At 35.7% G+C, this 25,310-nt stretch overlaps 1 protein-coding gene across 1 annotated transcript in view; it reads right to left on the bottom strand.

Moving 5' to 3' along the window:
- LOC117418594 (AT-rich interactive domain-containing protein 5B-like) overlaps positions 1–25,310 on the bottom strand; it is an 82,221-nt gene that overhangs the window by 47,527 nt on the left and 9,384 nt on the right. The window contains exons 3-4 of the mRNA XM_034031777.3: positions 24,523–24,757; positions 5,063–5,293 (exon numbers count right to left, since the gene is read on the bottom strand). Of these exons, the coding sequence (XP_033887668.3) occupies positions 5,063–5,293; positions 24,523–24,757 (466 nt within the window). The remainder of the gene's footprint in view (positions 1–5,062; positions 5,294–24,522; positions 24,758–25,310) is intronic.

Genomic DNA, 25,310 nt, shown 5'->3' on the forward strand with positions numbered 1-25,310 from the left:
TGCAGAATACAGTGCTCGATAAGGCCCTAATGTTCCGTTGCAAATGAAAATGCACAAAAGCAACTAAAGATCACAGATTTTAAAAAAAATACATCACATTATCTAAAACAGTTTAATGATTAACTGTTTTACATTACAGTAGCTGGTCTCGTTCACTTTGTTGCTGCTGCATTTTCATCAGGTGAAACTGGAAGCACTGTGTAACTGCACAAAAAAACGCGGGCTGTGACGGATAATCAAATAAATTGTAACACTGAAGAGATGGGCTTTGTATCAGAAAACTGGTGACGGAGTCGGAAATCGAGAGTGATGGGTAAGTGCATTAATTTATTACATATATATATTATGGGGATTGATTTTATTCTTAATACAAGCACGGTAAAACGCAACTGACGCGTATCTGAGTGTCGTATATCCGAGTGCTGACTGTAGTTAAGAAAAGAATAACAAGTTAAATCAGTCTGCCTGATGTTTCACAATATTCCAAGAATATGCTTTGATGTACTAAAGGGTAAATCACTGTTCAGCATCTAATTATTCAAATGTTCCATGAAACAAATGTTTGGAGAAACCAAGCTCCTCGCCAACATCCTTTATTGCTGGCTGGAACATCGTAGAATATTATTTGCAGATTCTAGTTTATTCATACTGATATACAATACTCTGCGTCATTGAGATTTTTAATTACCGTTCTAATTGCTGGCTAAGGGGAGCCACTTCTCAGTGCTAGAGGGGCTGGTTTATAAAACAGCACTGCAAGGGTCTAACCACACAGACACTTTGTGGATCTGGCCTGTGTTACATGTGTATATGGTGAAAGATAATCTGGATAGATCTGGAGCGGCTCCTGAGTTAAAGACAAAGTACTTTAACACAGAGTATTCCATTCAATACAGTAAACAAAATAAGAACCACCCATAATCCAAATGTAAATTTAAAGTAACTTACTCTGTAAGGAGAACCCCTTGGCATTTTACACACTTTAAAACAGAAAAGCAATGTCCTCACCAAGTTTCATCCCAATTGGCTAAGCGGGTCTCTATGTAATTCTATCTACTCTACACTGTGAAATGCATGGATACAGTACAGGTGTTCATACAAACAGAGGCATCCACTGTATCTCCTTCAACAGGGAGATGCATCCCAGAATAATATTGCATTGTTAGGGAGGTTTTTCATAACCTCAATTACACACATTTTAATGATTTAAACAGTGGTGGTATATTCAAATCAATAATTGAATAGACCTCAATATCTGTGTTGTGTTGCAATGGAAAAGGTCAAAATATTTTTTTACTCCTTAAAAAATAAGCTTGATCTGAATATTTAGGTATCTACACTGTAACATCAGACTAAACAAGAAAGCTGTCAGAGAAAAAACAGAACTAAAGGCATTGTCCCAAGCTTTTGCCCTCTTGGGCTTCTACAGTACATTTGTAGAGGATGAGTGAAAGGATTTAAAGGATGATAATACAGTAGTTGTATTCTGGAGTACAGCGAAAAGAGAGAGGGAAATTGCTACCTGCCCACCACTGGTTAACAGCAAGGCTAAACAAAGAAAAATAGTTATATTTCACGAGTGCAGAGAAAGTGAAATGGCTTTATGATAATGATGAGAGCGTTTGCCACAGGATGAATCGATATGGTACTGCATAGCTGCCATAGAAAAACAAACGCAGGAATCTCTGACAATAAATCAGAATTTGCTACCTGCATTTTAGAACTAGAAATATAATTAGCAACTTCTGATAGACAAGCACATTTTATACACACAATGTAAAGTGGAGACTAAAATGTGTTAATACTGCACTGTTCACCAGGAGGGAGTTGGATTTTCGTCAGAATTACAGAAGGGATTATGAAAAGAGCGAGTCTGATAATGTGCAAACTAGTTATGTAATGAGTTAATAAGTAAAATAAACCTGGTTGATCCTCACAGCCAATAACAAGGCCTCACTACAATAATAAATGTGTCAGTAAAAGCTGATCCAAATCTAGATAACAAGTCACTGTAATCTTCTGATTGAGAATAGAAGAACTTGAGTGAATTAGAGAACTTGAGTGAATTTACAACAGAACGTTTCCTTTTAGAAAGAAAAAAAAAAGAAGAAAAAACTCACATACATAATGCACTGTACAGTACCGTACACCCCCCTACTTCCATCAAACTGACAAATCTTCGGTTATCTGTGACTAGCAGGCCGGGTATTATTAGAAACACTTGTTGGAAAGCCAGAATGTGGTTTGTTAAACTTACACCCTTCCCTCAGCGCATTCATAACCTGCAAAACCAACAAGGTACTGCTCTGTATTTATTTAAAAATGTGATATTCAACTTGGCCTTGCTTCAGCTATTCCGAACCTCTTACCCTGGAAATATAGGGTTGGAAATTAAACAGTATAAAAGCTGAAGTCAACAACAACTTCTAGACTCTTTTTAATCTGTTTAAGATGAAGCTGTTGTATTCTGGCTCAGGCATTTTGGAAAATAAAAGTAATCCCTTTAAAGTAAACAAATGGTAAATCTTAGTAGACCTAAGGCTTTGTTGTAGTAATCTCGGGGTTAATAAACAACATTGTACTAACTTTGCAATTTATTCTGTAACCAGCTGTTTGCAGAAATGTATACAGAAAATAACAAATTAATCTTCCAGATTACAACCAGCATTTTTCTCTGTACTGTATTTTTCCCTGTGATAGTTTACTCAAGCCTGTATTCTCCAGCATGTTATTTTTACATTGTTTTGTAAACATGTCCACTACGGGGGGCTGAACTGTACAGCTTTAAAGACTACATAGCAGTATTTAAGCATTAGAAATAAGAACCGCAACAAAAAGACAATGTCATTTCAAGCTTCAGACTGATCTAAGGAAAAAGCAATGAAAGTGAACTACACTCATCCACAACTTAGTCAAACACATTGTAAATGACAAAACAGGCAATGCTAAATACATTGTTGTCAACTCAACACGCTAAAACAGTAGTGTAACATAGGGCATGGCTAATCATTTATAATGTACAGTAAGCACCTATTGGTCAGCACAATAAAGGACCATGGGAACTGTACCGTAGTTGAGTTTAGTGGTTTAATGTTCAGAGTGAATCCTTACTGACTAGTCAACAAAGGAATTGAACCTTTGTAGTAGCCCCAGGCAGGAGGCTGCTTATTCAAGGTCACTTTTTTCTTTTCTTGGATTTATTTGCTGGTGACCAGTCAGTTCAGGTTTTACTGTATAAGGTTTAGAACAGGGGTAGGCAACCCTGGTCCTGGAGTGCCACAATCCTGTAGGTTTTGTAGGTATCACTTAATCAATTGCTAAATACCTGGAACACATGGTAATTCTGACCAATTAAGCCAATCATTGAATCAATTAGGGCTTGGGTAAAACAAGAACCAGAAGTGTCTGTGGCACTCCAGGACCAGGGTTGTCTACCCCTGGTTTAGAACACTGGGCCTGATGAAACGTCTGCTGTAAAACACTAATTGTCATCTATACATATGCCTGTGTTAAGCACAAAGAGCATCGACAAAAAAGTACACATCAGTGCTCCGACATGTTAATTAAACATGGGTGTACTTTATTTACACCCTAATGTCTTTTGTATCGCACTGGTTTATATGTTGGAATTAATTTGCCTGTCAACAAGGTAATAAGATTGGTCCAATCTGATAACATAATTACAGTGTACATATGCAGTATAATAACATATACATTTCATTTAAAAGAGCGCTTCTTGTAAAATGGAAACTCTGATGTTTGAAATTAGCGTTTTCCCCCTCGTTTGTTTACACTGCAGCTCTGGGGTTCGTCCAGCAAACATGTGGCATGTTTCCATTTGAGTGCTTGTACGCACTCTGTGGTTGTGTGCTGTTCAGAAACGCTTCTACACTACATCTCCCACAGTCGCTTGTGCTGGAGAGCCAATCCCCTTTCCAGGACTGCTGCTCACCGCCAGCAGCAATGGGGCTGGGAGCTTGGACTTGGAAAAGGACCAACAAGATGGCCAAAAAACAAAAAAAAACTCTAATAATATAGCTTCCTTTTTATTATTTGATTTTTCTGTATAATAAATGTCAGGAAATTCCTTGAAAAAATCTCACTATATTGCCACCAACTGCTAGTAACACAGTATAAGCTTATATAATGATGAAGGCTGGAGTTATAACAGGAAACAAAGTAACAATGAAGAAGTGTCTCCTATAGGCACATGCAAATAGATCTGTACATTAGTTACACTGTTTGACCACCAGTGGCACATGTGAGAAGTGATTATTAATAAAAGCATGTTAACGCAATACATTTGGGGCCCCATTAATACTCTGGCTAGAACACTATTGATGTATTATTGCAGTTGCTATTACCTTTAAAACTACATGGATCAGGGTCCTTTGCAAAGCAGGCTGTGTGTGTGTGTGCGTGCGTGCGTGCGTGTGTGTGTGTGTGTGTGCGTGTGTACTGTATATTGAGAGAAATAAAACTGAGCTTTAGAATAAGGTTACCAACCATTATTTCCACAAGAAAGACTATGTAGACCCACAACTGGTAAGATGTTACAGATGTTAAAACAGATGTTAAAACTGCCATCCATGCATTTATTATTATTTACATAAAAATAATGGGAATACATATCAGACACAATATTCACATTTTAAGGGCAATGATTCAGACCTGAATTCATTCTTAGAACCTCAATAAACTCCTTGATTGCATTGGTCAACCCTAGCACTTCAGTATTAGCTTTTCATTGTTACAGTCTTCATTATTAGGCTGTGTCTCTCTTTACAGATAGCAGACAACTTAGTGTATCCCAAACACTAGAGACACTATATCATATCTCGTATTTCCTTGGACTGATTGTGTACACAAACATGCCAAATTCTCAACATTTCCCACCAACTTTCAACTCTAAGTTGATCATATTACTGCTAATGGGCTAAGTCGCAAGTGGTTTTCTGCAACAACCTGCAAAATCATTCAGCTCCACTCTGTCCGAGACATGACAAATCAACGTCACAGATGAGTGATACTGCCCTATGTTTTATCCAGTTAAATGACTTACCAAATTCATCACATATGCTCTCGTTCTCAATCAGCGAAGGGTGGTCGAAGGTATCCCGGCAGTACAGTATCTGAGTGTTGTTGTTCAAGGCTGCGATTCCTCCCAGGGCCAGCACAATCTGGTCTGTCCACAAGGACGAGGGTCTTTCCTGAAGACGTACGATCACAGAGCGATAGCGGCAGTACTGAGGGTAACTCAGGATCAGAACCTTCTTCTCCTCCTGGTCCTCACCTGGGAAAACAAAAACACAACACTGAATTGAAAGAACAGCTCAAGTTACCAAAGTGTTGTAGTCTGGAAATCACAAGGAAACAGGTTATCTCCTGTAAGTCGTATGTTTCCTTGTTTACAAAAAAAAAAGGACCTGGCTTCAAACATTACGCCTTTGGCCAATCAGGAGAGATATTTTTGGGCTAGTGACGATGCTGCAATGGTTTGGACTGCAGTTACAATAAATAATATTTGTTATATGTATGCAGACAGAAACAGCTGCATAACATATTAGCATAGTAGCACCATTCAAGGCAACATTAATGTGAAGATGTTTCCTGGAAAAATGTAAGAAACCTTATTGTATACTGGGCTTAAGTAACTTAAAAGGTTGGCACAGAATTTCAATGGTATCACAGCACTTTCAGAAGAACCAAATTGTTGCCTTTTTTTATTATTATTATTATTTATTTCTTAGCAGACGCCCTTATCCAGTGCGACTTACAATGTTACAAGATGTCACGTTATTTTTACATACAATTACCCATTTATACAGTTGGGTTTTTACTGGAGCAATGTAGGTAAAGTACCTTGCTCAAAGGTACAGCAGCAGTGTCCCCACCGGGGGATTGAACCCACGATTGAACCCACGACCCTCCAGTCAAGAGTCCAGAGCCCTAACCACTACTCCACACTGCTGCCCTATTTTTATCACAGCCAGTCGAGAAATTAGAATGCAATTTTTATGGTTTCAAAAAAAAAGTGGGACTTACTATCACTGATGGCTTCAATTAGTTATATTCCAATAAGAAATCCAGAACAAGAGCAATAGAAAATGAGAGCCTGGCTATTCCCAGGGCTGAATTTGTAGGGTTGCTTTGACATGTTGAAAAGATGAAAACATTAGACTGGGGATACTTATTAGTGGTTAAGTGAAATATTTCCCCTCACAATAGAATATATATTTTTAGCAGGGTTCATTTTACATAAACAGACATGGCACCATCGTCATCAAATCTCCCTGAGAACAAAAACTAAATTGCTAAGATACATAACAAAGCCAATTATGCATAATTGCTGATTACGGTTATAACTTAGCAGTTTCAGTGGGTCTGATGAAAGGCTACTGCTGAAATGCTGTTTTCAGTATGCACATCCAGTTCTCTCTCATATCTCTCTCATATGAATTGCCCTTTATTGTGATGTATATGTGATACAACCCTGATAGCAACATTTTATATTATGTAGCACTTTGGTGAACCACAACAAAAAACCCAAAGGGAGGAGGGGTTAGGGTGTTTAATGGTTCTGTTGGTTCCTAGGAGCCAAAAGTAAATTCAAGTTTGACTGCTATTGAGAAACTTTTACAGGCTTAAATCTCAAATCACATTTCTGGTACCCCATGAGTGGAAGTTTAACAGTGACCATCTTGAAATGGGGGTAGGTCCAAAGTGCTTTTTACGTGCATTTACCTTAAGAATATAGAAACAAACAGGAATGTCATCCAGGCCTGTTTTCTCATAAAATATAGTGCCCAGATTGTTCAGTTTCCAAAAACAAACATTCATTCAAACAACTAAATTGATGGTACCAAGCTAACATAGCTAAAGTGAATGCAAATACAAAGACATTTCCTTTACTCTGTAGTAAGAACTAAGGGAATATGGAAGAAACTAAAGGAGGGAAAGAAAAACAACCCTTTCTAGTTCTGTCACGGCTCTAATTGAGTACTCTGTTTGCAAGTTGGAGTATATACCCATTCTTTTTACATTGTATCCCCTGGGGTCAAATGGGTACAATTTCTTTGAATACGCCTGATGTTACATTCACTAATAGTTCAATGAAATGTAAACTTTGGCTACACATAAAACAGTTCTGCCTGTACATACAGTAGCATGAACACAATATAACCTGGTTTCATCTTCCACAGAAGTCCTGCAGCACACATCCGCCTCATCTTTTTGCTAGTCAGATGAACCCCTTTTTGTGCAATTAAACTCGGTTTTCACTTATTGACAGAATTGTCAGACGAAATAGGCTAAACCCTAATTTTAAACCTTCCATTCATGAGGCAGGGATAGATGGAGACAAAAGCTAAAACACATGTTATGTATAACAGACTGAATACCAATATGCATGTGTGTTAAGGTTTTAATGGGTAATTCAAGTAATTGCACTGACATTTGTTTTATTAGGCTCACAGCTTTAATTTCCAAACAAACGCAGACTGCTCTGATTGCCTCAAAAGCTTTTATTTTTGCATTTCGTGGGTTGAAATGAAAAAGCACTTTTCATGAAAACAACTGAAAATACATTTGGAAATTTGGAAAGCAGATCTGCCTATAATACAAAAGATGTTGACAATGACACTTTGTCAAAACTGTCCAATTTTCTAAACAGGTTTCTTTTTAATATCCCTGGGTATGGCTTTGTGTGAAAACCCTTGTCAGTCTCCCATGCAAGCACATCCACAGATGAGAAGAGACCAGCCACTATTGAAACCCCCACCGACATACAGCCCTTTGTTTGTTAAGCCATCTTTTCTAAATAAAGGAATTCTTATCTTTATATAAGCAATTTAATTGGTTAGGGTTGCACTATCATTAGAGAGGAAGGGAAATCACATGCCATTTTCTTTTTAAACCTCTTGACAAGCATCTTTTGTCAAGACCCCAGGTAAGCACTGATTGGTTGCAAATTCACCCCAGAAATCAGCTTGACTGAGTTTCACATGTCATCAGATTAACAGGAAAGGCTTTAAAAATCGGAACTTAATGTGTAACAGCAGAATGTCTGGCCAACTGTGGGGATCATTTACATAATCATGCCTTTCGGGGTGACTGGTTCATTTTACATGAGTTTATTTCAAATACAACTATTTGAACCAACATTAAAAAGCAAAGAATGCTTAATTTGTCTGTATTCTATTAGTAGCTCCTGTGCTCATGTTACAGAATCAAGTTTTGACCTAATGATCATACCTATTTACATTTATTCATATATATTAAATTAAGGTTGCTGATTTCCAGCATCAAATTAAATTGCATACCAGATTCAATTCGGACTATTGTAATTACTCAAAGTCCCATTTAAAATTAAAAAGAAAAAATGTATGAACATTCTCTCAATCTTTAGGATGCTAACATAATTATTATTTAAATGACAAGGGTCAATAAGACGTAATTTTGCCTACAAGTGACAGGCAAAAATGAAATGTTTACTATGGAAGTTGTTTGACTGACTCTGCGTCCATTATTAAATGTGAGTGCCATCTTGTCTAGCTTTATGAGATGAGATAATTAAAAAATATTATTATTATTATTATTATTATTATTATTATTATTATTATTATTATTATTTATTTATTTATTTCTTAGCAGACGCCCTTATCCAGGGCGACTTACAATCGTAAGCAAATACATTTCAAGTGTTACAATACAAGTAATACAATATTGTTTAATTATGGTGATCACAATAAAAAATGGATACAAAGTAGGAAAAATCAAATGAGAATTGCATAAGTGGATCTAGATAGGATTTAATACACTCTAATAATATATATATTATACACATAATAAGAGTTTGTTAACACAGTAGGGTTCTCTATATCAAATAACAGCAGTCTAAAACAGACTGTCAGTTTAGTCATGTGATTGGATTCCTGTGTTAAGTGTTTTGTAATGTATTCCTGTTCCTCTGCTGTAGATTTAACATAAACCACATAGCAGGAATCCATCACACATTTGCTCAAGACAAACACTGTTGTGTTCCTGAAATAAAGATGGCTATTCAACCACACCCTTTGAAAAACAAAAAAAAGAAAAAGTGCTGTAGAGTAGAGCAGTTACCTTACTAAGCTTAAACCATCTTCTTTTCCTATGCTTCTCTTAAGCACGCATGACTTAGGCATAGCAATTTATTTCAGCAACCATGTCAAAAACTCATTAAGAAACATATTGTATATCAGGTTCTGCCAAAAGGTCAGTTGAAAGTCTTGTTTGGCTTGTCACTGTTCTAAATAAACACAGGGCTGTGGTGTGAAGAATCTGCATGTTTATTTAGCTATCTCCCAGCTCTTTGCTTTAAACAATCAACTGCACTGCCAAATAGATCAATGTGCTTTGGGCACGAAAGGCTGTCTACAAACCATACAATATGTAGATGACTCTTTTGAGAACAAGTATAATGCAGATCTCAACCCCAATCTTCCCTGAATTAATAAGGAGTTAATCTCTACAGACTGCCAGTGACAAGACAGGTGCTTCTAATTTATTGTCCAACAATTGCATATACATCAATAATCTCATATTGCGTTTTTCTGTGACCTAATACAGTACACGTGGTGCAGTGAAACACCCAATTAAGTCAAATTTAGACAACTGATTACAAAGGGATCTGCTTGTCCAGCTTGAACAAAATAAAAGTTGTACTCCAGTCGTGCAAATAATTTACTGAATTACTGAATTTATTTCTAGGTTATTCATTCATCAGTAGCTTTTCTTCAGCTGTGGACATTTGAAGATTATCTTTTGTATCTTTGCTTTATGAAATCACCAGTGCTTTTCATAGGTTAATGAGAAGTGTGTGTGTGTGTGTGTGTGTGTGTGTGTGTGTGTGTGTGTAGCTACACTACATTCATTCCACACTGAATAGCTCTGGATAATAATATACACAGGAAATCTATGGAGTAAAATTAGGCAGTAATTGAGATATTTGGTATTCAGTGTACATAACGCTGCTCTCTGTGACTGATCTACTAGTATTGATTTCATGGTTGTACTGTTTCCTTTGAACCAGCTCTCTTTTATATGTATGTAACAACTTGGTGCGTTTGCCTTTTGTTTTCTTGCAACATCTTTTTAACAGAAGACATCAGACAGTAAGCAGCATGTGTGCAGCTCCACTCACTGTGTGTCTCCTGTTTTAAAAGCAGGGCCGACCAGCAAAATATGTGAAAAGAATGCAAAGATATGCAATCAAGCAACAGCTTCACCTTGCACCAAGATTTCATATTTACAGTAAATCCATTTAATATGCTAATAGTCTTCTCCTCATTATTAGGAAATTGCATTTTAGCCCATTTTGACACAAGCCATGTTCCTCTACACTCTATTTAGGTTTTTTAAAACCTATTAAGAGCCTGAGCCAGGTCTCATTCATAGCATGTCCACAGCCCTTCAGAGCGTTTCATATTTTTTATAAAGATTACCTAAACCTCAAGGAAACATTCTACAGAAGAAAAGTGCTTGGAAAAACATTGTACAAGTTTGTTCCTGCACTTAATTACCTAAAAGTGCAAAATGTGCCAAACATTTGCCTGCTAGTTACCTTAAACACATTTGTGTGATTGCGTTCTGAATGCCAAGAGAAATATTTGTAGCTTTGAGCTTCATTTATTCCAATTTACTCAAAACAGACATTGCAGAACAGTATTCTATAACCTTCTGCCCCAGCCCCGATAACTTTATTTAATTATTTTTGTTACAAATCCAAATTGACTTCAACCACATTCTCCAAATATAACCAAATGTTAATGTAAAACACTCACTTGAAGATTTATGATACCTGGTGTTATTTTATTACATTAGACATTCCATTCTGTAAGCTCTGTGATTTTAAAGTGTCTCCCTAGCAACCAGAAAAAGCACTGCACTGATTTTGTATAGCCACATTCCAGTTGTAACTGTCTGTGTTACTGATTGGTGGATTGCAGCGTTTGCATTTAATAGCTTCTGTAATACATGACAAAATTATACAAAATTCCTCCTGCCAAATTGTTTTTTCGCCTGACAAAGAGGTTGCTGTTGGAAAACAGAACCAATATTTCACACGGTGCTAGACGCAGCACATTATGCTTTAAATACAACCCCCCTCCTCCCAATGAACTAATAAAGGAGCAGAAAACCAGTAATATTTCAATCCAATTTAACACATAAAATAGCAAAATGTACAGAGGTTTACAATTAATCTGTGGCAGAATTGCTAGCCTAAAATCTCAGTCCAATTTAGCCTCCCCAAAATATTGTGTTGCAGATTAAACTGCAGCTATCCATATCATTCACTTTTACAATGAAGTATCATTTCCTGGTGTCTGTTTATTAACTTCTTTCGTAGCTTAGCCCTCTGTGACCTGTACTTCATCAACAGTAATAATAAAAATACTTTGTGAAGTTTGAATTGCAGGGACACAAGTCAAATGGGATTGCTCCGGCTTCTACTATAGACAGTACTGACATCTTCAGACTGAGCTATCAGGAATCCTAACAGATTTTCTCTTCCCTATTGGCGTTTTTGTTATACTAATGATATTGGGAAGAAACACCGACATTTTTTAACAGGGGCTTATAAGGTTCAAAAAAATAAATAAATAATAATTCTTAAGAATTACCTGTACAACCAACAGGGGTTGAAAGTGTCCTTAGCTCTCGGGTGTGCATAGGGAATCAGTATGCTTTTCATAATTGATTTCAGTGGTTATGTGGTTAGGTTCACGGTACAGCAGTTACCAGCATTGCTATAACAATACCTTATTCACTGCAAATATTTAAAAAATGTTAAGATGACATACCACTATACTATGCATTGGTTTTTACATGGCACATAGTTACTTTGAGAAACATCCTTGTTTGGTCTAACAATCTGGGGATGTTTTTGTTCACAAAATGTCTCTGTTTAAAGTGTGTGTAAAGCTTAACATAGATATTAAACCTAGCAATAAGTAAAAAAGTAAGCATGACTTTATGTGAAACAAAATATTGTCTTTAATAGATCAGTCAATCGTGTGTCAATACCATGAAAAAATCCACAGCAATTGGAATAACAAGTTGTAGTGAATGCCCATAGAAAGTTTCAACACATTTTGTGTTTCTTTTAGTATTACTACATATTCTGCCATTGAGTGTTTGAGACTTTATTACCAGTGAATAAAGGCCAAAAACATGATTTTAATCAACAGGATTTTGGCCACTATTCACTTAGCTTTAAATCACAAGTATTTGTACAGTATCAATAAACTGTACTTTCTAATGGTCTTTTTTTTATTATACTAATAATATTTTAAAGGGAGATATACATATTTTAAGATGGGCGCACAAGGTAAAAAAAACAAAAACCTTCTTAAATATATTGAAATTGAATTAAGTTTAATTTTCAATAAACTGTTCCAGAAGGCCAACGACAGACTAGAATGTTTTTTTTTTTGTTTTTTTAATGTCAGGCTTAAAATAACTTTTCAATCAAAAACCTTTTTTGCTACACTGTGTTTTTATTCCAATGATCTATTATCTGATTTAAATATCGTTAAATTGAAAACACAGGGGTGTAAATAACAATGGCAACGCTATACAAATGTCTGCACACAACTTCAAATGTCAAAAACCGTTTGGTAAATTAAATATTATATTTTAACAGGGTATTCCAACCAAATGGTACACCCTTACTTTCCTCCAATGAAAATGAATACATTAACATGAGAGAACAAGAAGAGAAAATAATGACATTTCTCAATGGAATCAATTAAAGGTTATTAGTATGACGATCTGACAGAAAGGATGGATTAGATGAAGGCTGGGATAACAGGACAGTACATTATCAGTGCATTGTGCTGTTTTCTCCTTTGGCAGGCATTTCAAGACTTGCTTTTTCACTTACTTTCTAAAAGATAAACCACTCATAAATCTGGGAGCTGCCATAAAATGATGAATATTACATAATTTATTCATTTAAAACCACAGTGTCTCAAAGTCTGTTTGCTGCAGTAGCCTGTTCCATTGTTTAGCTTTATATATACTGAAGACATTGTTAAAGACTTATTTATTAGAAAGAGAGGCGACCTTATTCACAGTGTGGTTTGTTTACATTCTATAAAGGAAGTTTATGTCATGTGATGGGGTACCGAGTTATTTTGCCCTTGCGATTTTCAATATTAATTTAGTTTGGAAGAATATTCTGAGCCAACACATGTTCGCCCAGCACTACGTTATACCAGAAGAGGAAGCAAACCAGCATTTTAAAACACCCACAGATGGTTTCAACACAGACTTATAAGGTAGCAATATTCGTAAATATGTAAGGACCCCCCTACAGAGCACTACACCTTTAACAAAATCTTCATTTCAATTGAAATGGGTTTGACATTTAATGCAGAGAGTATTGCTCTGTCTTTATTATGGGTCTTTCACACAGCTGCTGGCTGTTTTGGAGCTTTTATGTTACAGAAGAAGTCAAATTAATAACTCCACTGTTGTTTCAGGCAGGGTAATGGGCAGACAATAAAACTATTCATTTCCTCAAAGGTCACCCCTTCGAGAAGTGCACATTGTTTAACAGTCTACCAGCACAACTATTATCCCACAGCAAAGTGAACACAACAATGTCCAAGCAGCTGGAAATTACAGCAATGTAATGTAAATCAGTGCCGAAACTAAAAACCAATTTACATTACAAGTCATGAGATAACTAAGCATATGTCTTACTTTACTTCCTGTTCCAACCCGCTTATACATTTTTAGGACTTATGCAGTTTATTCCACTTTATTAGTTTATTCGACTTCTTGGCTACCTTCCAGACTTAAGTCATAAGGGAACTAATGATACGAGCAGATCAGTGTTTTATAATAGAAAAAAAAATAGCCATTTAAACTTCCAGCTAGCAGGTCTGCAAATAATCAAGACGTGATGACTATAAATGAAGCAGTTTTTTTTTTTTTTTTTTAAATGGCTCAGAGCGAAAATTGAACCACTCAGTTCTGTTGCACTGAACGTAGCAACATGTAATGTTAAATAAAACATTACTTTAATCACTTTGGAATGTTTGTACTTGCAAATTAGTTTAACAGGAAGAACATTCCGGCAATACATCATGGTTTCTATCAATTGACTGGGCAGACCTTGGATCATCAAAGAAGGGGCTATTTCTTATTCTGTCTCAAAGTAATGAATATTACTGAGTTAACAACCGACAAATGTTTGAAAGCTGTGGTTATAATAACGCAGTCTGGTAAATTCATAAGCATCGCAATAGAAATTTTAAACCGTGGCAGATTCCTTTGCAAAACCAGGGCAATATGAAAATATTTAAGTAGCTTCAATTTTTTAAAAAAAAACCTTACCTTTTTATGATGCTTGCAATCGTGCTGCATGTTTCTTATTTCAGTTACTCCAATACTGTGTTTGTTAGGTGCAGCTCTTCAGTTCTACTTGCCTCCCACAGATATAGTTAACATTAAAGCTAGATCAGAAATTCATTTTTTTTACAGAAGTGAGAGCTAGCGCCATCTAGTGATCTGCGACTTCGGATTCCTTTTGTATTGCTGGCAAACACACTGCTTTGCACTAGATGGGGCTGACGCTTACTCCTATAAAGACACTCTAGGCTGCTCTAGCCTACGAAACGTGTGTCTATGGTAGGAATCTAGACAAGAAATGGCAATAATAACCACTGAAGATGGTTACATTAAAAGGTACGAGAACAGTAATAAGACATTTTTTTTCTTATAAATGTAAATTGGCTCCCAAGTAAGTTTATTTTCCCTAAATATGTCTTAATAAATGTACTTTCAACCAGAATAAATTACCAGAGCTTTAACATATCAAATGTGTTTACTTTTCTATTTATCTGCTTCCCTATGCCGGCACAGCCATTCATTGGAAACCACAATTTAGAAAAACAAGAGATCACTAAAAAACATTAATCTTTGTTTAAAATCTTTGATATCAATGGCATTTTAAAGCATTATACTACTTAAAATAAAGGTCAGTGCTCATTGCCTGTTAATGTGTGCGCCATACACACAGTTCCCTTAGAACTAGAGGGCAACAAGCCAATCACAGTTAACAGATAAATCACTGTTCATTCTTTTTTGCTTGACAACAAGCTTGCTGCAAGCAAATAGGACACCCACTACCCATCACACCAACCGCTATATATGAAACATAATGGGAAATATTAGATTTGCACCCAAATATTGTATGGTGATGGTGATGATGTGAAGATGATAGAAATTGTGTGGCTCTGTGAAATTTGTGCATATAATTTACACACACAGTTTAGGATGCTAATACTGCTCTTAAATCTGCCTTCTCTTTTGTATCATTATGCTGTCACTTCAGCTGTGCATAATTTCAGTTCTGCTTTGGCACAGACTGAAACATATGCACTGAATTCAAAAGCAGCTCTGCATTTGTTAATAACGATAAACTTTGCATTTAGCTGTTACAGTGGGAGATAAGAAAGACGTGAACTTCCTCTTTTCTTTACTGACACATTTCTGTTATATTCTTAGAACTTCAAAGGTTTCCCCTCCCGTCTAAACGTTTATATGAAGTAACATGCAAATTCTTTATCTGATCGCATTTCAATTTTCTTTTTATTTCATTTTTACATAGAGTAGTACGATTCTTTTTTCATTCATACTTCTAAGCCCTATTATTCCAGTCCTATAGTTAAAACAAACGTTTCGGCTGCATCATGTCTTTATCATTTTATGCTAAACAATATTAAATTAATCACTACAAACATTTCTCAACTTGACTTTGGGGTTGGTTTGATCAACCTATACTGGATAGCTGGATTTGTTTAGAGCAATTTACAGCAGCAGGAAATCCCCTTGATTACATCAACCACTTAATTTCAGGGGTAAATCAGGATAACTATGATTAGGATAGGTGGTTAATGCAACTCAGGTGAATGCAAAGTTATGTTTAATGCTTACAGAAATGTAGTTTATCCCAATGGGGTATAGGTTAATCAACTCAACCCCTTAGCTTGTTATAGTTTCACCTTTACAGACTCAGATTGCATGTTTGAATGTATGTATACAGATTATTCCATATGACAACTGAACAGGCAAGCTTACATTGAACATGTTGCAAGTTTTATTTTGAAATAATGTTTATAATGAGCCATCCAAGGCAGTCTGGATTGAAAAAGAATACTCTTCTGTTGGACTGCATAGAGAGCTATACTGTATATCTCTAGATACACAATAGTTAAAAGAGTCAACCATGCTGGTTAAAGCACTATTGGGGAGATATCAGTGTTTTACTCCTGGGTAGATTCTGTGTGCTAACCAAATGCCAACCTCTATTACATCACCATCTCATTCCTTTATGAAAAAAGGAACCTTGTGAGCTTCATGTCATCGCCACTCTTTAATGGTATTTGTTTTAGTAAATGATATGGTAGTTTTAGTGTAGGAATGAATCATGAGTTTCATATCCGTGTCTCTTTCAAACTAGACATTTTTTGGAAGATTAAGAACTTTCCTGTTCCAACATGTAAAAATGAGCCTCCTATAAACGTACTTCATTCTTTGTGTGCAAGAAGTTTTCCATATGACTAAAAAAAAAAAAAAAAAAGAAAAAAGAGAGACATTATAACATTATCCTCACTAATGAGAACCAGACTGGCCTATTCACTAAAAAAAAACAAAAAAAAACACTTGAGAATGAAATTTCACCCAGGACTAATAGAACAGGCACTTTGGGTATCTGTTTAATATTTGTTATACAGTTCTTTGTGCCATGTATTTATCAAACACTATCTAATCACAATTTCAAAGAAACTGATGCAAGGAAAGTCTAAAGCTACAGGCTTCAACAGGTTTAAAGGAGTAATAACCAAGGCTTTTTTATCATTTCCATAAGAATAACAAAACATTTCTCTTTTTAGACTGCTCCCCTCGATAACTTATATGAAGCCAATTTGCCTTACAGTACGACTCCCGCTATTACATCTACAGGGTTCTCCCCAGGCCTTTTCAGCTGTCGCCACCCAGCTGAAAAAACCTGATCCGCCCAACTTGTAGATGCTACTGTGCCATTAACAATAAGGATTGATTGCGATTCTAGCAGACTAGATCACTTGCATGTAGCTGGGTGAAAAAAAAAAATCTTGGAACCACATGACAGCTATTTTACGTCTTGACACAACATTTATCCAATCAGAGAATTGAAGGGGCGGCTTTTCTGTGTTAAGCACTTTGAGAGGCTAAAACGTTAGACTGCTAAAAAAAAAAAAAAAATAGATTATTTTCAAAGCAAAAATAGTGACAATGAATGCAGGGTTTTCAAAATAAGCTAATACTATATTTGCGCCGGTTACTTTATTAATAATATTAAGATTTTCGAGTATTATCATTCAGTCCATTTTTTGTCGTATTATTGTACTGTAAGGTGATATATAGTACATAATAGCTATACATATGCACCAAATTTTTTTTTTTAAAAAAAAGCCTATTCCTTTTGTTGTGATATCGTAAAAATATGTACCCAGGTACTTGTGAGAGATATTGGGGGTTCATGTATAGAGGCTGTTCGCCTTTAAGAAGAAAGATGTGATGGGATATCAGCGGAACACTTGTCAGCTGATATACAATTACAAATGCTTAAGTGAAGAGTTGCTGGATTATTACACTCCGGTTTCATGTAACAGTTATGATGGTGACCAAACGTGTGTGAATACTGGTGTGTAAAAAAATTGTTAAAATGAACAGTTGTATTCAAAAAAATGTAGAACAGCGAAAAACAAAAATAGCCATGCATAAAGTGAAAAGGTTACTGCTTTTATGTTTTGTTTTGTTTTTTTACGTGAACTCCAATAAACCTACCTTATCTTTCCCCAGTCAAATCGTACAGTGCCTAAATAAGCACGGTAATTTAGCAGAATAAAAAACAGAAATGAAAAAGAAAATGTAGAACATAAAAAAGCGCAACCAGATATAGTCAACGAAAGACAACATATTATTCAAATTCTTTGTCGTATTATATATTTAAGGTAAAGCAAGTTTATTTTTCCGTTATAATGTTCTGCCGCCCGGCTGTACAGAATTCCTGGGGAGAACCCTGATCTAATTAGGGCCCCTCCGGAACCCACACATTTTCCTACAGTATCTGAAGTCCTACCACCTGTAACACCTGAAAAAAGTGAACCAGGATTGCTGTGGCAGGAAAATGGGAGTCACAGATATCACACATTTTTATTTCATTTCTTAACTATTTAAAATCCTAGGCTTGGCTGGAAATGTTAGGCTTACTAACATTTCCAGCCAAAAATTCCTTTCTCAACCTCTGGGTCAGCTTTTAAAAGCAGTTGGAAAAATGACTTCCAGTGGTATGTAGCTGCAATTTGTGTCCACTCTGAATAGTTGCCACAATTGCAGAGGGGGCACAAATTACAGTTACACACCCCTAGTGGTCATATTTAAAAAACACATCAGAAATTCAGCTTGGGGGGTCTTTTCAGAAGCAGACCCCGTGGTTGAAAAAGGCCATTAGTTAAGCAAAATGTTATTCAAGCAAAATAAACAATAGAGAATTATACCAAACAAACGTAACAGGATATTAAACAGGTAAAATATCAGATATAGTGAAAATGTTGATGTTGTACCCCTTTAAGTCTAGTTTGAGTTTATCAAAATATTAGAAGAAAACACCACTCCAGCTAATTGGTTTGCTCAATGGCACTACTTCATAGATATTGCTACCAAATGCCTCAGTGTTATTATTTCTCACTCCATGGTGATTGAAGGGCTGTGTAGTCATTACTAAGGCTGCTGACTGACTCCCAAGAGCTGAATCTCCAATTATCACAACAACTCTGAGTTCTGTGTTAACACACGGGGAATAAGCAAAGAAATAATTTAATTGTAATAGGGCAGGTTCTACACAACAATTATTGCAACGATAACATTGCTCTTTAATGAAAATAGATGTGCTGCAACAAATATTTAATTATTAAAACAAAACAATGCTTGAAATGTATTAATAAGAGGCAAAAATGACCATGTTTGTGTATCGGAAAAGGTTTCAAACAGTTTATATACATTAGTATGCCAAAACTATCATAAACTTCAACACCTGCCACCTGGTCTATTATGTACTACATTAAATAAATAAAACATATTTCTTCACTTTGAATATTTTGAAATAATAATGCTCTTTCCAGCCCTAATAATTTGAGCACATCAACAAGCATAACATCTAAAATTTCAAGAATCGTACTGGAAACTCTTAATTCAACAGATTCAAACTTGAAAGGCACCCATTCTAAAGGGTAAACCATTGTATATAAGTTGATCAAAAAACAATACTCAGGTTTAGTCATTTTCAATGTGTATAGATACCAACGCAGCTGCATAGCATTCAGCTATGTTAATATTATTCTGTAGTTTCTGCTGACATTTATAGACAATAGACACATTAATTTCTGTCAGTATATCCTGTGGTAGTTCCATTCAAGGTGAAACACAACCCATAGTAAATGTTTCATTTTCAGCCGTCACTTGTAAGCACAATTCTCATCTTACAGACCCTTGTCCTGTGACTGTGTTACAGTGATCAGAGGATGCTTCATCATTGTAAAACATTCTCCAGAAAACACAGTTTTGACTGGCTTTTTATTTTTTCCTTCTTTTCTTACACTTTGGTAATCAATTATTGTGTTCCTTTCAAATATTTTGTGTCTACTCCAGTTTCAACATACGGATACATTTCCCCACAGGACTTTGACAGAAGTTGCTTTTCTGAACATGAAGGTTCTCTCTGCTTGACTAATGATGCGTGAGAATGCAGTGCAACGAAAGATCAGTAATCCAATGAAACTTTAACCCCTGGCTATATGTTTACCTTTACAGCATGTATGAGGCAAAAACGTTTTAGTTTGTTGAGACAGGCTGGGATTTCATTTTAATTACAAAACCACTTTCCTTCTGGAGCCACTAACATATGGTTACAAAACTATTATAAAGACAGTTGATATTATGTTATAAAATAGAATTGCCCTCAAAACATTACATTACATTATCTTACAGTGTCTAATAATTTAAATGGAATATCTTCCTTAGCGATTTCTGTATTAACTTGACTTTCGAGTCATTATAATGTACTGTCCCCTTCTGGTGTTTTTTGTGGGGTTTGGGAGTGGGACAGTGCCCATTTTTCACTCAAGCTGCTTGCTGCGGTACCCCTGGATAGATAGCCACTCCCTCTTCAAATATATGCAAAATAATAATAATAAATGTGAAACCAGTCTTGGTAGTCACCATTTAAGAAACCAACTTGGGGGGAAAATGATGTACAAATAATATCCCACCCCAGTCATTCTGTATAGATAGTAAATTCATGATATTTGGGATGTCGCTGCACTTGTGGGTTGCATTGCTTATAATAATCCTATTTAGGGAACAGTGGTCTATTTAGGGATAATATATAGTACAGAAGAGGTCTGAGTGGGGCAACAAATGTCCCTTCACATGTGTTTCGTCATTCCTAGAAAATGGGTACCACTGCACCTGTGTGACTGCTTGCTCATTGAAATTATTTAAATATATTTAATACCAAGATATTAATAAAGAAGGCAAAATTGTCCCACATCCCAACAGCATACTTTCTGAGTCACTGTTTCACGTGTTTATTTTACTTAAATACTTTAAATTGCTATTTTTTGTGTCTGTGATTACCGTAAAAAACATTGAATAAGTCGATTTTCTAAGCATTTTTACAGGGCCCTTAAAAGGGGGGGAGCGATTAATACACCGATGCGACGTATGCGCCGGTGTGTCTAATATTAAACTACCGTACCAGCGCCACATTGGGATTACCACAGCAACGGTTATGGCTCACACAAACTTAACTGTCAACAACCTGATTTATTTGTTCAGGATCTACGTTGCTAGATAGAAACACAAAACCACTGCTCTAATTAAAAGTTTTGATTTCTTACTCTCAATACCCTTAGTCATTTTGAATGTTAAACACAAGCTTTCAGACTCTTGACTGACCTCCTCTCAAAAACATCTCAGCTATACTGCTTCAGTGTTAACACAATAGCTGTCAGTCTCTATGAATTTCTTTATTCCCACCCTCCTGAGACATTGATTTGTCAACATTCAAACTGAACCCGCCCCTGGGATCCGTACCAAACAGCTATTGGTTAGAAAGCCTAGTAGTAAACTTTTCAAGTCTTGTTTGTTGTAACTGTAATGTTTTAATAATGCAGGTGACTTTGAGACTGGATAAAGTAGAACACTAAGAAAAAAAATAAAATGCTTCTCAACAGGTTTTAAATTGCGCGTTGTTGAATTTGCTGTTGTTAATCACAATGCTGATAAAAACAGGTACGTGACTGGAGACGAAACAAAGATCAACTTAAAATGGACAAAGAGAAACAAGCTGATAGGAGGAAAGTGTTTATGGCCCGATGTAGAAAACATTTTGTTTGAATGGCGTACTTTGAATGACTTTAATACAAACCGTAACTTGTTCTACATGTCAGTGCAATGCAGTGGTACACTTGTAAAGTAAGTGTATGGTTATGGTTCTGAATAACAAAAAAAAATTAATGTGTTTGTACAGCTGGAAATGGAATGCAATTATACTGCACCATATGCAATGCTAAAATGTTTTGTTTACTGGTTATTAGATGGCGGACTGTTTAGTTTATTGGTTTTTTAATTGATGAAGCAGCACTGCGTAATACTTTTCTTTTAAATTTGAATTAATACAACACATTTGCAAAAACCAATGCAGCGGGAACTATTGTCTAAGTATGGGTTTGGAAAGAAATGTTCAGTAAAGCAAAGAAGATATGTTCTTGAACTTCTTTGGGTACTTGATAAGCTAAAATAAAATATTGGTAGTTTAATACAGATCTGATGAGCGATCTATAACTTGATTTTACGTTCTGTTAGTTATTACTTTTTAAATTTTGAAAAATGAATAGTTTCTAGCAGTTTAACTAAAAATGAAAAACAACACTGTAAAATTATTAATGGAATAAAATGTTGCAAACGGGTTATTTCGAAACTAAACCTGAGTATCTTTCTTTATTTATCAGTGTTGAGCACGTAGGAAAAAATATACATTATAAAAAAGTATTTTAAACACAAAAAAGGTGTTTTCCTAAAATTGATGTCTCAAAAAGGGAGGAGCGACTTTTACGCCAGTGCAACCTAGAAAATGATTTTTACGGTAATTAATATTTCATTTCCATCAGCGACACTGTTTTTTGCCTATAATTGCAAGCATAATGCACTGCTGAATTATTCCTTTCTTTCTCTGAATAACAAAGAAGAGCAAATTCAAGCTAGAGATGGCCTCTGGTACTCTGCCAGAATATTTAGCTTACCCAGCGAATTCAGAGGCATTTTGAGTAACTGCATTTAGTCTCCTGACAACACACAACGGGCAGATACAGTCATTGAAGAGCAACTCATTAACATTACAAAAAAAAACAGCTACATACATAAATAATAAGGTTACAAATCTGGCAATAAATAAATCCATTAACACACTTTCTATTTGCTGTGGATTCTGTACGCAGCTGTAATGTCTAAATGACAAAACAGTCCAGTATTTATTATTCCCACTATCTGCTTGATGGGAATCTACTCAAAAGAACTGTAGTGACTAATGTTTAAATGCAAAAGTATGCAAATAGTGGTGACTACCAAGGATATCATTTTTTATCATATGGGAAAACATGGTGGAAATTGTATGGACTCATTTTTAGTGTGTAGTTAAGAAGACCCAATAGTAAAATGTTGAATCCTGACATTTCGACAAATGTGACCTCACAAATTGATACTGTTAAGCATTTATAAAGAATTGAATATAACGCATTTGAGCTGTTTATACAATTTATGTTTTGTAATAAATATCCATTAAAAGTTCACAATGATTCATTATAATGCTGGTCAACATGATCAAAGCATGTACAGAAAATGAGGCCAGTGACAAAGTTCTATTATGTCATGTAACCAAATGATGATATAAAGAAATATCTTTGAATAGCCTTCCACATTACAAAATAAATCAGATCAGTTCTCTAACTAGATGCAGAAATATATAAAGCCAGCCTACGTGCATAAACTACATTTTTTATAGGGGATTGGGTTAGTGGTCAAGTTGTGAAGAAAAGTCCTGAAACTAGGACTAGATTCTGAGAGTTTTTGTTAAATGATCATTGGCACAAAACATACTGGTACTCAATAAAATTGAAAAAAATTAAAACGTGGATAATTAGATAATAAAAAAGAGTTTAGAATTTAGCCCCTAGTTTATTTTTTCCACTGATTACAGCGTCACAAATTGCTTCTTATTACAGAAAAGTCAACCTGCAGAAGAGCATTTTCTTGGCTCCAACCAAATATCTGCTGCATATAAATGTAGTCATAAATGACATATTTATTAGCCAATAAAACTTACACTGCAGCTTTTATATTGAACTGTGAAGGACTTGGCAAGAACTGTGGCATGTCAAAGAGATGTATAAATACTTCTTATACAGTTTTTAAACTACACCCTTAACTGCAGTAAAAATATACACCTTTGAACTATTGTATTGACCTTGATGTTTCTTTATTTTGAAAACACAACCGATACAATTTCTAAAATGAGTTCTGTGTGAACTTATCTACAAAGGCTGAACTGAAATATGATCTGAATATTTTATTTTTTTTTGGGGGGGGGGGCAGGGGACGGGACTACAACAACCTAATATCTGTATTCCATAAAATAACTGTCAAGGAAAATGCTCAATATTTCTACTTCTGTTTGCAATTACTCATGAGAGTGCCCATTGATGAGTCTTTTATACAGCCTAGGTTGTTTTTAAATACTTTTGTTTTTTCTTTCTTGCTTAGGTAAATTAGGGATTGATCCACAACATAAATTCTGAGTGGCAAAATATATTTACAAGGCCTTCTTTTTGTTACTTAACTTTTAATTCTGTGTTAGGGGGCTACTGTTTATAGAATGTCCAAATGTAGGGGAAGTATTGCCTTTAGTACAGTTTACTGCGGTCAAATGTGTTTCAGTCATAGTCAGTTGCTGTAAAGCACAGTCAAACACGGTGAGCCAGTAGGAACTATGGCAAAACATTGTGCATATTATAAGCGCTTGGTGAACTGCAACATTACTGTACCAATATTTTTACATACGCACATCTATATATATACACACACACACACACACACACACACACATACACACACACACATACGCATATTATTACACATAAGAGCTACCACCCCCGACCAACACCCCCTCCCCCCCACCCCCGGTCGCTGCTGTGGGTCAGATACCTTTCTCAAGGGACTGTTTGTTTGAAAACAAACAGAGGAAGCATCTGTAGGCTTACAATAAATTATTTTCTTCACTAATCTTCCTCTATAAAAATGACTGTAGAACATTCTACAAGTCTCACATTAATTTTCCAACTTCAAAATAATAAAACCACCAAAAATAATCACCCAGTTCAGCCTTGTCCTTCAAGACGTCTTTGAAGTTGAGGCCACTGTTGAGTGTTGATTGCCTGTATTTCTGCAAGGCCTCCCCCAGTCCATTCATTCCCAGCTCCTTCTGGATTGATGGCTTTAAAGGCATGGCTTGGAGACCACACTTCCAGTTGGAGAAATCTGAGCTGGCCCATTTCACCAAGTTGTCCAACTTTACAATGACTTTCTCTGAAACTGCAATAACCTCGTCCTGCAAGAAACAGGCGAGACAAAAAAAAAATTTAAAAACAGAAAACAGGGCTTGCATTGGAGGGACATTAAGATTCCTTCTACATTCTTGCAGTGTCATAAAATGACAATAAATGGTGTTGACACATAACTTGTTTTTTTGGTTTTGAAAGACATGATTGATTTTAGTCCCAGGGACTTGTAATAAGGAAATGATTGATGGCCCACAGGACAATAAAGAACATGTTTCTGGAAAATGGGAGCCAATTATATCATTATCATGGAGGAGCACTTTTAAAGCTACAAATTTAAAGAAGTAGTACTCCATTTTCTTATTATTTTAAAAGCCCACATCAGCTATAAAATGTTAGTACAGTATCTATGTGTACAATTTTTTTTTTTTTACATTTTTGTTTAGTTTCTCTATGCAACATGCATATCCTCCTACTGCTGCAGGTACGAACAGCAGCCTGCCCATTTAGTTCAGTTGGGGGCCATATTCACAAAGTATTTACCCCAAGTTTACACCAGTCTTTTCTGTCTAAAAAAATTAAGAACCGTTGAAGTGACAAAGC

Source organism: Acipenser ruthenus, chromosome 13 (assembly GCF_902713425.1).
Source record: "Acipenser ruthenus chromosome 13, fAciRut3.2 maternal haplotype, whole genome shotgun sequence".
NCBI classification, from domain to species: domain Eukaryota; kingdom Metazoa; phylum Chordata; class Actinopteri; order Acipenseriformes; family Acipenseridae; genus Acipenser; species Acipenser ruthenus.